General features: G+C 45.6%; 1 protein-coding gene across 2 annotated transcripts in view; it reads left to right on the top strand.

Annotated features, from left to right (window-relative positions):
- The window catches only part of POLR3A (RNA polymerase III subunit A), a 229,662-nt gene that overhangs the window by 20,717 nt on the left and 193,956 nt on the right, over positions 1-14,989 (top strand). For both annotated transcript variants that reach the window (XM_063958705.1, XM_063958706.1), the window contains exon 6: positions 6,720-6,959. In XM_063958705.1, the coding sequence (XP_063814775.1) occupies positions 6,720-6,959 (240 nt within the window). The remainder of the gene's footprint in view (positions 1-6,719; positions 6,960-14,989) is intronic.

Genomic DNA, 14,989 nt, shown 5'->3' with positions numbered 1-14,989 from the left:
CAAAAGTCCTCCCCCGCTTCTTCTTCCAAGTCCGCCGCATGACGGTGGGGCTCCACAGGCGGAGCCAGGTACGGTGGGGGGTCGCCTCAAAAATTTCAGCGATCAGTGGGTTCGCTCACAGGTGGATCCCTGGATCCTGCAAATAGTATCTCAGGGGTACAAGCTGGAATTCGAGGCGTCCCCACCCCACCGGTTCCTAAAATCTGCCTTGCCGATAGTTCCCTCAGACAGGGAGGCGGTGCTAACGGCAATTCACAAGCTGTATTCCCAGCAGGTGATAATAAAGGTACCCCTACTTCAACAAGGCCGGGGTTATTATTCCACACTATTTGTGGTACCGAAACCGGACGGTTCGGTGAGACCCATTCTAAATTTGAAATCCTTGAACACATACATAAAGAAATTCAAGTTCAAGATGGAATCGCTCAGGGCGGTTATTGCAAGCCTGGACGAGGGGGATTACATGGTATCCCTGGACATCAAGGATGCTTACTTGCATGTCCCCATTTACCATCCTCACCAGGAGTACCTCAGATTTGTGGTACAGGATTGCCATTACCAATTCCAGACGCTGCCGTTTGGACTGTCCACGGCACCGAGGGTATTTACCAAGGTTATGGCGGAAATGATGATACTCCTTCGAAGAAAGGGAGTTTTAATTATCCCGTACTTGGACGATCTCCTAATAAAAGCGAGGTCCAAGGAACAGTTGTTGGTGGGAGTAGCACTATCCCAGGAAGTGCTGCACCAGCACGGCTGGATTCTGAATATCCCAAAGTCACAGCTGGTTCCGACGACACGGCTACTGTTCCTGGGTATGATTCTGGATACAGTCCAGAGAAAAGTGTTTCTCCCGGAGGAGAAAGCCAGGGAGTTGTCATCTCTAGTCAGAGACCTCCTGAAACCAAAACAGGTATCGGTGCATCACTGCACGCGGGTACTGGGAAAGATGGTGGCTTCTTACGAAGCAATTCCCTTCGGCAGGTTCCATGCCAGAATCTTTCAGTGGGACCTGTTGGACCAGTGGTCCGGATCGCATCTTCAGATGCATCGCTTAATAACCCTGTCTCCAAGAACCAGGATGTCTCTACTGTGGTGGCTGCAGAGTGCCCATCTTCTAGAGGGCCGCAGGTTCGGCATACAGGACTGGGTCCTGGTGACCACGGATGCCAGCCTTCGAGGCTGGGGGGCAGTCACACAGGGAAGAAACTTCCAAGGACTATGGTCGAGTCAGGAGACTTCCCTTCACATAAATATTCTGGAACTAAGGGCCATCTACAATGCCCTAAGTCAAGCAAAATCCCTGCTCCTACACCAGCCGGTGCTGATCCAGTCAGACAACATCACGGCAGTCGCCCATGTAAATCGACAGGGCGGCACAAGAAGCAGGATGGCGATGGCAGAAGCCACAAAAATTCTCCGATGGGCGGAGAATCATGTACTAGCACTGTCAGCAGTGTTCATTCCGGGAGTGGACAACTGGGAAGCAGACTTCCTCAGCAGACACGACCTCCACCCGGGGGAGTGGGGACTTCACCCAGAAGTCTTCCAGATGCTGGTAAACCGTTGGGAAAAACCACAGGTGGACATGATGGCGTCCCGCCTCAACAAAAAGTTAAAAAGATATTGCGCCAGGTCAAGGGACCCTCAGGCGATAGCTGTGGACGCTCTAGTGACACCGTGGGTGTACCAGTCGGTTTATGTGTTCCCTCCTCTGCCTCTCATACCAAAGGTATTGAGAATAATAAGAAAGCGAGGAGTAAACACAATTCTCGTGGTTCCGGATTGGCCAAGACGAGCGTGGTACCCGGAACTTCAAGAGATGCTCTCAGAGGACCCGTGGCCTCTACCGCTCAGACAGGACCTGCTACAGCAGGGGCCCTGTCTGTTCCAAGACTTACCGCGGCTGCGTTTGACGGCATGGCGGTTGAACACCGGATCCTGAAGGAAAAGGGTATTCCGGAAGAAGTCATTCCTACGCTTATTAAGGCCAGGAAAGATGTTACGGCTAAGCATTATCACCGCATATGGCGGAAATATGTTGCATGGTGCGAGGCCAAAAAGGCCCCAACAGAGGAATTTCAACTAGGTCGATTTCTGCATTTCCTGCAAGCAGAAGTGAATATGGGCCTAAAACTAGGCTCCATTAAAGTACAGATCTCGGCTCTGTCGATTTTCTTTCAAAAAGAACTAGCTTCAGTACCTGAAGTTCAGACATTTGTGAAAGGAGTGCTGCATATTCAGCCCCCGTTTGTGCCTCCTGTGGCACCTTGGGATCTCAACGTGATGTTGAGTTTCTTAAAATCACATTGGTTTGAGCCACTAAAAACCGTGGATCTGAAATATCTCACGTGGAAAGTGGTCATGTTATTGGCCTTGGCTTCAGCCAGGCGAGTGTCAGAATTGGCGGCTTTATCATGTAAAAGCCCTTATCTGATTTTCCATATGGATAGGGCAGAATTGAGGACCCGTCCCAAATTTCTCCCTAAGGTGGTGTCAGCATTTCACTTGAACCAGCCTATTGTGGTGCCGGCGGCTACTAGTGAATTGGAGGACTCCAAATTGCTAGACGTTGTCGGGGTCCTGAAAATATATGTTTCCAGGACGGCTGGAGTCAGAAAATCTGACTCGCTGTTTATCCTGTATGCACCCAACAAGCTGGGTGCTCCTGCTTCTAAGCAGTCTATTGCTCGCTGGATTTGTAGTACAATTCAGCTTGCACATTCTGTGGCAGGCATACCACAGCCAAAATCTGTAAAGGCCCATTCCACAAGGAAGGTGGGCTCATCTTGGGCGGCTGCCCGAGGGGTCTCGGCTTTACAACTTTGCCGAGCAGCTACTTGGTCAGGGGCAAATATGTTTGCAAAATTCTACAAATTTGATACCCTGGCTGAGGAGGACCTGGAGTTCTCTCATTCGGTGCTACAGAGTCATCCGCACTCTCCCGCCCGTTTGGGAGCTTTGGTATAATCCCCATGGTCCTTACGGAGTTCCCAGCATCCACTAGGACGTTAGAGAAAATAAGAATTTACTCACCGGTAATTCTATTTCTCGTAGTCCGTAGTGGATGCTGGGCGCCCATCCCAAGTGCGGATTGTCTGCAATACTTGTAAATAGTTATTGTTAACAAAAGGGTTATTGTTGAGCCATCTGTTGAGAGGCTCAGTTGTTTTCATACTGTCAAACTGGATATAGTATCACGAGTTGTACGGTGTGATTGGTGTGGCTGGTAAGAGTCTTACCCGGGATTCTAAATCCTTCCTTATTATGTCTGCTCGTCCGGGCACGGTGTCCTAACTGAGGCTTGGAGGAGGGTCATAGTGGGAGGAGCCAGTGCACACCAGGTAGTCCTAAATCTTTCTAGAGTGCCCAGCCTCCTTCGGAGCCCGCTATTCCCCATGGTCCTTACGGAGTTCCCAGCATCCACTACGGACTACGAGAAATAGAATTACCGGTGAGTAAATTCTTATTTTTTTAAATGTTTAAGGATAATTCTCAATTTGTGGAAAGTCTAACGTGCTTTGACTTTGTCCACACCTTCATTCTATCAAAACATTTGTTTTTCTTATAATAATGTTTATTTTGCTCTTAAATCGGGCATGAATGAGGGGGACATCGGGATTGTTTTTACGAGTATATCCTTTTTGTGTGTTTTTCATTGGTTGAAGTGTCCCTTGAAATGTGTTTCTGAATAGTAGTGCACCTGGAAGGTGCAAAGCTCATCCCATTAAAGGTGTGTTGGACCCCTCATCCCCAGCACCACAGAGGAGTCTGAAAAATCAGATCCTTTTGTGGGTCAATTGGTATACGACCTCCTGTCTACAACTAACTTGCGCACTTGATCTGTACTCGTTAAGGAGTGCTTCAGATCCAGCCAGCTCCTTCCATCATATGCTGCAGTTTGGTTGTTCTAAATCCAAGCCACAAAAGTGGATGCATGTTCACAGAAAAGTGCTGTTTTACACTGTTAGATGACTTTATCGTCATTGTTGCAATCTAATGCAGCTCCAGCTTTTCCTATGTCTTTTTCCTGTCTCACAAAATAGCTCTGTCAGGTAGTGTGTTTCTGTAGTGCACAAGCTTACTTTCGCTGCTCCTTGTGCAAGCCAAAGGTGCTGCTGACCGTATACTAACTTTGGAAGCAGATCCAGTTGTTAGAATTCCAGCATTATACTTTTTTTTTTTTTTATGTACACGTACATCATGTGTACATCGCTCATTAAAGTATCGCTGGTCCGTGAAGGCTGAGAATAGCTCTGGGTGTTGCCTATACCTAATACATAGTGCTAGAGCATGTGTTCGGAAACAAAATGGAGTCTTTGACCAGACAACTGAAACCCCCCATGCTTGAGGTTAGCCTCTAAGTTAAGTTGTGTTTTCATATTGTTCACGTCTAAACCAGATAGTTAGGATTAGTGGGGGGGAGGGAGTTTCTGTTTCTTTCCTTTTTCTATGATTTAAGCTTACCAGCGAAACGATAGTCAGGGAACGCTGCACACATTAAACATGTGTCCGTGCGTCTATCTATTTTAATGTGTTGACACTGTTCAGTAGCAGTAAATACTACCTAATATGTATTGAACACCATATGGTATTGATTGTTTGTCTGTTGTATATGTAAGCGCAAGACAACGGGAGCTGCAAATGTTATAATGCACTTAAGAGAGCAAATCTCTGGTGTAATACCAGGGTTATCATTTGAAAACCGTTTATTACTGTTTGTGTGACTTTTAGTTACAATAAAATTAGGGATTCTAATTATGCCCCACGTTGCAGGGAAAGTCTTAATAAATAAATAAATAATCAATTAAGGTCACTGGTAGTGACTCCAATACCTACAATTAAGCAGAACATTAGTTCATAGATGTGAACCTTAGAAATCTATTGTGTCAGCGTTATGGGAAGCCTGAAGTTGCTAATGAATGTGTTTAGAATGAACTGCATCAGGCATTTACCATAAGCAGTAACAGCATTGAACCGGTAAAGGAACACAAACAACTTGCCTGTTAGAGAAATTGCACTAGTGCAGCGGCTATGCTATGTTCCGCAGGAATCCTTCAATACGTTCTATATAGCACAGAGATTCATGCTGGAATGCGGGGTGTTTGGACCACCTTTTATTGAACATTGGACTATTAATCCAGTCTAAATATATACTGGATAGTCACTAATAATATCCTACCACCATATATTAAACAGAAGGTGATTGATTGCATTGATAGAGCGGGATGTGTATACACCACCAGCAATCAAGCTGTAAAGAACATTTATATTAATACACTGTTGTTAGTCGATTAGGAGGACTATTGGTGGGTAAACCTAAATACCAGCATTACATTACTTGGTCTTTATTATAAGCAGTAAAAGTGCTACCAGTATTAACAGCACAATTTATTTATAGGTTTGACATAATTAAATGGTGACAAACTACTATCCTATGCTTCATCGTAGAGGAAAATAAGAAAGAAGTAAATACACTACTTCACATGGAACGACACACTAGGGCAGTGATGGCTAACCTTGACACTCCAGCTGTTGTTGAACTACACATCCCAGCATGCCCTCCATCAGTTTTAGCATGGCCAAATAGCAAAACTGTAGCAGGGCATGCTGGGATGTGTAGTTCAACAACAGCTGGAGTGTTAAGGTTAGCCATCACTGCACTAGGGAGAGTCCAGAAATTTTTATAAGGTATACCTGGACGGTGTGTGAAATGTAATACTACAAATACCTTGAATCCCTATCAGTTGGAGAATGATATAAAGATAAATACACATTCCCTATTGAATTGGATGCAGTAATAGTGCAGGAGGGATTGATACCTCCAGCAATCCAACATGTTAAATAGCTTACTATAAATACCTCCTACAACAAATTGATTGTTACCATTAATAGTTAGAAAGACAAAGTAACATAACTTGGGAGGTATTGTTACAAGTATCCACTTGTACTGCAAGTTGCAGTTTATACATTTTTTTGAATGAAGCTATTATTGAACAAACAGAACAAGGTGGTATTTATTGAATGTCTACTTATAACTTGAATTCGCAGCATTACAAAGGACACTGGGAGACCTAATTACATTCATGTATTTATTATTCAACCTATGAACAGTATAAAAGGTTGAAAGAAGCAAAGTCTTCTCATTACAGACAAAATAAACAATTAAAAATAGCTATTTATAGCAATTTGATCTGTGAAGACTGACAGTGTAATTTTTTTTAATGCATTATTATTTTTGCACATTTGTTATTTTTGGGTGTTTTTCATATTTCGCTAGTTTTTATGAAAATACTATTTTTAAAAGTAAAGTTTTAAATATCAGTGGTCGCTTCAAATGATGTGACTTTTAGGTACTGCAGAATTTAATTTATCCGTGAGTGCCCTATTGACTTATACTTTTTCTTCTTAGTTTCTCAAGTCTTAATTTTATTCCAGGGTGCTCCCCCTAAGTATAGAATATGAATGAAATGATCAATAAATTTAAATTGTGAAGGATCAAATAGAATTAAATATACAGTCGGTGCTAAATCTGGCATATTGTTTATCCACTTTTTAGGAAAGACGCAACATCATACATTCTGTGTAGCAGTTCTCATGCTAAAAAAAAAAAAAGAGAATATAAACCATTTATGCCACTTAAGGCTCCATTTAAGAATGAGACATAACCATTGCTTAGTTCTCTTGGTGTACCATTACTATTGTCTCAATATATGCAGGAGAATTTAAACCCGCTTGTGGTGCTGAATCTCTTGAGACGGATCCCTGCTGAGGACATTCCTCTGTTGCTTATGAACCCAGAAGCCGGTAAGCCTTGTGACCTTATTCTCACCAGGCTACTTGTTCCCCCACTCTGCATTCGACCCTCAGTTGTGAGTGACTTAAAATCTGGCACCAATGAAGATGACCTCACTATGAAGTTAACAGAAATCATTTTTTTAAATGATGTCATCAAGAAGGTGAGTGATTTATTGTATATAGCCATCTGCTTCCTTTTATTACCTCTCTTTTAACCAAGTTTCATCCTGAACATATAGACAAGTTGGTTTCTGGAAACCATTGCCCCTCAAAATACCATGTGCCTTTGACCAAGTAAATTTGTCTTAGTAAATTATGAGTCAAAGAATTAAACATTTTAATTTATTTCTTGATAAGGCAGTGCAGTACTGAAAGTATAATACATTCCTCATTTCTATGTGAAGATGATTCTTTTCTACAGAAGAACTAAATCTTGTATAAATGAGATCACAGCTGCCACAAATGTTCATTATTGCAACCTACATTTAGTCATTAACAGTTGCAGCTGCAAAGCTATGAAGGACATTGCGTCTCTGTTTTAAGGTGTTTTAGGTCCAAGTAGATTTTTGTTAGCTCATCCTTATGTCTGCTTTTGAAGTGTGCAAGGATATAACAATCTGTAGCCAATCAGAATAACAGTGTCTACAGCAGCACACCTTACTTCAGGATGTGCATGCTGATCTTGATGTAGGAAATGACCCTTTAACTGGCGCTAGTCAGGAAGTAGAAACTTACAGAGGTTGGGGTACTGGGAAGAGTTGGGTGCTTATCAATGCAGAGTAGTGTTTTGAGGTTTCTGTTAAACTGATGTGGGGCGACTCTGATGTCAGATGTTCCTCAGATAAGCAGAGTACATACATCCAACATGTATTTTTATGCTCCAGTGGTAGGTGACTTGCTAGAGTGTAAAAAGATTGTGTTGTATTGTTGTCTCAGCCCTATAGTTGTGCTTAGGCTTTCTCTTTCATCCACTAGGGGACACTGGAGTCTTATACAGTAGGGGTGTGAAGCTTGCAACCGGAGGTGTGGCACAATCTAATATTAGCATTGTCTGCACAGCCGGTTCCTCCCCCTTCACATCCCTCCTCCTTCAGTTTGAAAAATTGTGCCAAGGAGGTAACAGGCACAGAAGGAGCTCCTGCTCCATTTCAATACGGAGACTGAGTTAACCTAATGAAAAGGGGGACGAAAGTCTTAACAATAGAGAGACAATGATCCCTACTAAAGGGGACCTGCATCTCTCCTCAGAAAATCCGGAGCACAGAGTCAGTGAGTACTGGTTGTAAAAGGGCCCTAGTTATAGCTAAACTTTAGATACAGGGCATAAAAAGAAAAAGAACAATAACAAATAGCTTTTTCATGGATCCAGGAGGCAGTTTAACAGTCTCCCTCCCGCGGACCACACACGCTGTTAACCTTCTAGCTCTAAGCACTGGAACTCAGCAGCACAGCTTTCCCCACCGCCCCCCTCCTTCCCCTGGCGCTGTGACACAAGGGGAGACAGCAAACTGACCAGCTAGACAAGGGATCACTTTTAAATACCGCTTCATGTCCGCTCCCCCGTCCGCCCCTCCTGCCTATACAAACGGAGGGCTGAGGGAGACATAGCGCGGCTGTCAACGGCCGTATAACGCCGCCGCTTAAACACAGCGGGATACTTCAAAAGTGCCTCCCGCTGAAACGATCTATCGCGGCTAGCAGCCGCAGCTTCCCCTGCAATCCGCCGGGACCTGGGCTGTACCCCCCACACGCCTCCCGCCGCCGGCGCTAGTACGAGGGCGCGGGGGGCTGGAACATCTGACAGGGGAGAAGAGCAGCAGCGGCTTCTCAACGCGGCTGCCGTATAACTTAATACCTGGCAGGCTAGCAAGCTCCCCCGCCGCCCCCATTCTTTTATAGACCTCCAGCTGCCAGTGCAACATGGAGGAAACTGGGGGAGACAATAAATGTGGAGGGAATGTATGGAAAACGGGCTGGGGCAGAGTGACACTTTAGTAAATATATATATATATATATATATATATATCTATCTATATATATATATATCTATATATATATATATATATATATATATCTATCTATATTTCTCTATCGTCCTAAGTGGATGCTGGGGTTCCTGAAAGGACCATGGGGAATAGCGGCTCCGCAGGAGACAGGGCACAAAAAAGTAAAGCTTTACTAGGTCAGGTGGTGTGCACTGGCTCCTCCCCCTATGACCCTCCTCCAGACTCCAGTTAGATTTTGTGCCCGAACGAGAAGGGTGCAATCTAGGTGGCTCTCCTAAAGAGCTGCTTAGAGAAAGTTTAGTTTAGGTTTTTTTTTCTTTACAGTGAGTCCTGCTGGCAACAGGATCACTGCAACGTGGGACTTAGGGGGAAAGTAGTAAACTCACCTGCATGCAGAGTGGATTTGCTGCTTGGCTACTGGACACCATTAGCTCCAGAGGGATCGAACACAGGCCCAGCCGTGGAGTCCGGTCCCGGAGCCGCGCCGCCGACCCCCTTGCAGATGCTGAAGCGTGAAGAGGTCCGGAAACCGGCGGCTGAAGACTCCTCAGTCTTCATAAGGTAGCGCACAGCACTGCAGCTGTGCGCCATTTTCCTCTCAGCACACTTCACTGGGCAGTCACTGAGGGTGCAGAGCGCTGGGGGGGGGCGCTCTGAGAGGCAAATATAAACCTTATACAAGGCTAAAAATACCTCACATATAGCCCATAGGGGCTATATGGAGATATTTAACCCCTGCCTGACTGGAAAAATAGCGGGAGAAGAACCCGCCGAAAAAGGGGCGGGGCCTATCTCCTCAGCACACGGCGCCATTTTCTGTCACAGCTCCGCTGGTCAGAACGGCTTCCAGGTCTCTCCCCTGCACTGCACTACAGAAACAGGGTAAAACAGAGAGGGGGGGCACATTAATGGCTATATATATATATATATTAAAGCAGCTATAAGGGAGCACTTAATATAAGGATATCCCTTGTATATATAGCGCTTTGTGGTGTGTGCTGGCAGACTCTCCCTCTGTCTCCCCAAAAGGGCTAGTGGGTCCTGTCTTCATTAGAGCATTCCCTGTGAGTTTGCGGTGTGTGTCGGTACGTGGTGTCGACATGTATGAGGACGATATTGGTGTGGAGGCGGAGCAATTGCCAAATATGCAGATGTCACCCCCCAGGGGGTCGACACCAGAATGGATGCCTTTATTTGTGGAATTACGTAATGGTTTATCTTCCCTTAAACAGTCAGTTGAGGACATGAGGCGGCCGGACAATCAATTAATGCCTGTCCAGGCGCCTCAAACACCGTCAGGAGCTGTAAAACGCCCTTTGCCTCAGTCGGTCGACACAGACCCAGACACGGGCACTGATTCCAGTGACGACGGTAGAAATTCAAACGTATTTTCCAGTAGGGCCACACGTTATATGATTTTGGCAATGAAGGAGACGTTACATTTAGCTGATACTACAGATACCGTAAAACAGGGTATTATGTATGGTGTGAAAAAACTACAAACAGTTTTTCCTGAATCAGAAGAATTAAATGACGTGTGTGATGAAGCGTGGGTTGCTCCTGATAAAAAGTTGATAATTTCAAAAAAGTTATTGGCATTATACCCTTTCCCGCCAGAGGTTAGGGCGCGCTGGGAAACACCCCCTAAGGTGGACAAGGCGCTCACACGCTTATCCAAACAAGTGACGTTACCCTCTCCTGAGACGGCCGCACTTAAGGATCCATCAGATAGAAAGATGGAAGTTATTCAAAAGAATATATACACACATGCAGGTGTTATACTACGACCAGCTATAGCAACTGCCTGGATGTGCAGTGCTGGAGTAGTTTGGTCAGAATCCCTGATTGAAAATATTGATACCCTAGATAGGGACAATGTTTTACTGTCGTTAGAACAAATAAAGGATGCATTTATCTATATGCGTGATGCACAGAGGGATATTTGCACACTGGCATCTCGGGTGAGTGCTATGTCCATTTCAGCCAGAAGAGCCTTATGGACACGACAGTGGACAGGCGATGCGGATTCAAAACGTCACATGGAGGTTTTGCCGTATAAAGGGGAGGAGTTATTTGGAGTTGGTCTATCAGACTTGGTGGCCACGGCTACTGCCGGGAAATCCACTTTTTTACCTCAAGTCACTCCCCAACAGAGAAAGGCACCGACCTTTCAACCGCAGCCTTTTCGCTCCTACAAAAATAAGAGAGCAAAGGGCTTGTCGTACCTGCCACGAGGCAGAGGAAGAGGGAAGAGACACCAACAGGCAGCTCCTTCCCAGGAACAGAAGCCCTCCCCGGCTCCTGCAAAAACCTCAGCATGACGCTGGGGCCTCTCAAGCGGACTCGGGGACAGTGGGGGGCCGTCTCAAAAATTACAGCGCGCAGTGGGCTCACTCGCAGGTAGACCCCTGGATCCTGCAGATAATATCTCAGGGGTACAGGTTGGAATTAGAGACGGATCCTCCTCATCGTTTCCTGAAGTCTGCCTTACCAACCGTCTCTTCCGAAAGGGAGAGGGTGTTGGAAGCCATTCACAAGCTGTACGCTCAGCAGGTGATAGTCAAAGTACCCCTATTACAACAAGGAAAGGGGTATTATTCCACTCTATTTGTGGTACCGAAGCCGGATGGCTCGGTAAGGCCTATTCTAAATCTGAAGTCCTTGAACCTCTACATAAAAAAGTTCAAGTTCAAGATGGAGTCACTCAGAGCAGTGATAGCGAACCTGGAAGAAGGGGACTTTATGGTATCCTTGGACATCAAGGATGCGTATCTACACGTTCCGATTTACCCCGCACACCAGGGGTACCTCAGGTTCATTGTTCAAAACTGTCACTATCAGTTTCAGACGCTGCCGTTCGGATTGTCCACGGCGCCTCGGGTCTTTACCAAGGTAATGGCCGAGATGATGATTCTTCTTCGAAGAAAAGGCGTATTAGTTATCCCATACTTGGACGATCTCCTAATAAGGGCAAGGTCCAGAGAACAGCTGGAGACAGCTTTAGCACTATCTCAAGAGGTGCTAAGACAACACGGGTGGATTCTGAATATTCCAAAATCCCATTTAATCCCGACAACTCGTCTGCTGTTCCTAGGAATGATTCTGGACACGGTTCAGAAAAAGGTTTTCCTTCCAGAGGAAAAAGCCAAGGAGTTATCCGATCTGGTCAGGAACCTCCTAAAACCAGGAAAAGTGTCAGTACATCAATGCACAAGAGTCCTGGGAAAAATGGTGGCTTCTTACGAAGAAATTCCATTCGGCAGATTCCATGCAAGAATATTCCAAAGGGATCTGTTGGACAAATGGTCAGGGTCGCATCTGCAGATGCACCTGCGAATAACCCTGTCACCAAAGACAAGGGTGTCACTTCTGTGGTGGTTGCAGAAGGCTCACCTATTAGAAGGCCGCAGATTCGGCATTCAGGATTGGATCCTGGTGACCACGGACGCCAGCCTGAGAGGCTGGGGAGCAGTCACACAAGGAAGAAACTTCCAGGGAGTATGGACGAGTCTGGAAAAGTCTCTTCACATAAACATTCTGGAACTAAGAGCAATCTACAATGCTCTAAGCCAGGCGGAACTTCTCCTGCAAGGAAAGCCGGTGTTGATTCAGTCGGACAACATCACGGCGGTCGCCCATGTAAACAGGCAGGGCGGCACAAGAAGCAGGAGTGCAATGGCAGAAGCTGCCAAGATTCTTCGCTGGGCGGAGAATCACGTGATAGCACTGTCAGCAGTGTTCATCCCGGGCGTGGACAACTGGGAAGCAGACTTCCTCAGCAGACACGATCTTCATCCGGGAGAGTGGGGTCTACATCCAGAAGTCTTCAACATGTTAATAGACCGTTGGGAAAGACCAATTGTAGACATGATGGCGTCTCGCCTCAACAAGAAACTGGACAAATATTGCGCCAGGTCAAGAGATCCACAGGCAATAGCTGTGGACGCACTGGTAACTCCTTGGGTGTACCAGTCAGTGTATGTGTTTCCTCCTCTGCCGCTCATACCAAAGGTATTGAAGATCATACGGCAAAGAAGAGTAAGAACAATACTAGTGGTTCCGGATTGGCCGAGAAGGACTTGGTATCCGGAACTTCAAGAGATGCTCACGGACGAACCGTGGCCTCTACCTCTGAGAAGGGACCTGCTACAGCAGGGTCCCTGTCTTTTTCAAGACTTACCGCGGCTGCGTTTGACGGCATGGCGGTTGAACGCCAGATCCTAAAAGGGAAAGGCATTCCAGAAGAAGTCATTCCTACCTTGATTAAGGCACGGAAGGAAGTCACCGTGAAACATTATCACCGCATTTGGCGAAAATATGTAGCGTGGTGCGAGGATCGGAAGGTTCCGACGGAGGAATTCCAACTGGGTCGTTTCCTACATTTCCTGCAATCAGGATTATCTATGGGTCTCAAATTGGGATCCATTAAGGTTCAAATTTCGGCCCTGTCAATATTCTTCCAAAAAGAATTGGCCTCTGTCCCTGAGGTCCAGACTTTTGTCAAGGGAGTACTGCATATACAGCCTCCTGTGGTGCCTCCGGTGGCACCGTGGGATCTAAATGTAGTTTTAGATTTCCTCAAATCCCATTGGTTTGAACCATTGAAAAAGGTGGATTTGAAATATCTCACATTGAAAGTGACTATGTTACTAGCCCTGGCCTCTGCCAGGAGAGTATCTGAATTGGCGGCTTTATCTTATAAAAGTCCTTATCTAATCTTCCATTCGGATAGGGCAGAACTGCGGACTCGTCCGCATTTTCTCCCTAAAGTGGTATCAGCATTTCATCTGAACCAACCTATTGTGGTGCCTGCGGCCACTAGCGACTTGGAGGACTCCAAGTTGTTGGACGTTGTCAGAGCCTTAAAAATATACATTGCAAGGACGGCTGGAGTCAGAAAATCTGACTCGCTGTTTATATTGTATGCACCCAACAAGTTGGGCGCACCTGCTTCTAAGCAGTCGATTGCTCGTTGGATTTGTAACACAATTCAACTTGCACATTCTGTGGCAGGCCTGCCACAGCCTAAAACTGTAAAAGCCCACTCCACAAGGAAGGTGGGCTCATCTTGGGCGGCTGCCCGAGGGGTCTCGGCATTACAACTCTGCCGAGCAGCTACGTGGTCGGGGGAGAACACGTTTGTAAAATTTTACAAATTTGATACCCTGGCAAAGGAGGACCTGGAGTTCTCTCATTCGGTGCTGCAGAGTCATCCGCACTCTCCCGCCCGTTTGGGAGCTTTGGTATAATCCCCATGGTCCTTTCAGGAACCCCAGCATCCACTTAGGACGATAGAGAAAATAAGAATTTACTTACCGATAATTCTATTTCTCGGAGTCCGTAGTGGATGCTGGGCGCCCATCCCAAGTGCGGATTATCTGCAATACTTGTACATAGTTATTGTTAACTAATTCGGGTTATTGTTAAGGAGCCATCTTTAAGAGGCCCTTTCTGTTGTCATACTGTTAACTGGGTTTAGATCACAAGTTGTACGGTGTGATTGGTGTGGCTGGTATGAGTCTTACCCGGGATTCAAAATGCCTCCCTTATTGTGTATGCTCGTCCGGGCACAGTACCTAACTGGAGTCTGGAGGAGGGTCATAGGGGGAGGAGCCAGTGCACACCACCTGACCTAGTAAAGCTTTACTTTTTTGTGCCCTGTCTCCTGCGGAGCCGCTATTCCCCATGGTCCTTTCAGGAACCCCAGCATCCACTACGGACTCCGAGAAATAGAATTATCGGTAAGTAAATTCTTATTATATATCTATATATTAAATATATAGTGGCGGCCATTTTAAAACTATTAGAGGCGCCTAAAAGTTTCTATTAGAAGGTATACGCCCCTTTAGACTAGTTAGGCTTCCAGACCAGTCATAGCAAAGGAACAGGTTTTGTTATAATAGAACACTGCTCCCTCTAGTGGATATTTTATATATAGGACTCTGCTGCAATGGATTTTCAATGTACTCTAACAAAGAGTTGGCTATATATTTTCAAGGGACTTCTACACAAAAGATCCCGATGAAATTAAGGGAACGACTGGATCACAAACCCGACCCCAGAACTGAAATACAGTTGGGTGTGCGAGGGTGGCAACAGCTGGTGATATTATTCTTCTTATTATTATTTTATTTTTATTTTTTATGTATGGGTCCACATTTACCTTAACCTTTAATAGGATTACT

The sequence above is a fragment of the Pseudophryne corroboree genome, chromosome 3 (genome assembly GCF_028390025.1).
Source record: "Pseudophryne corroboree isolate aPseCor3 chromosome 3, aPseCor3.hap2, whole genome shotgun sequence".
Classification (NCBI taxonomy): domain Eukaryota; kingdom Metazoa; phylum Chordata; class Amphibia; order Anura; family Myobatrachidae; genus Pseudophryne; species Pseudophryne corroboree.
This window is presented reverse-complemented; position numbering and strand designations above follow the sequence as displayed.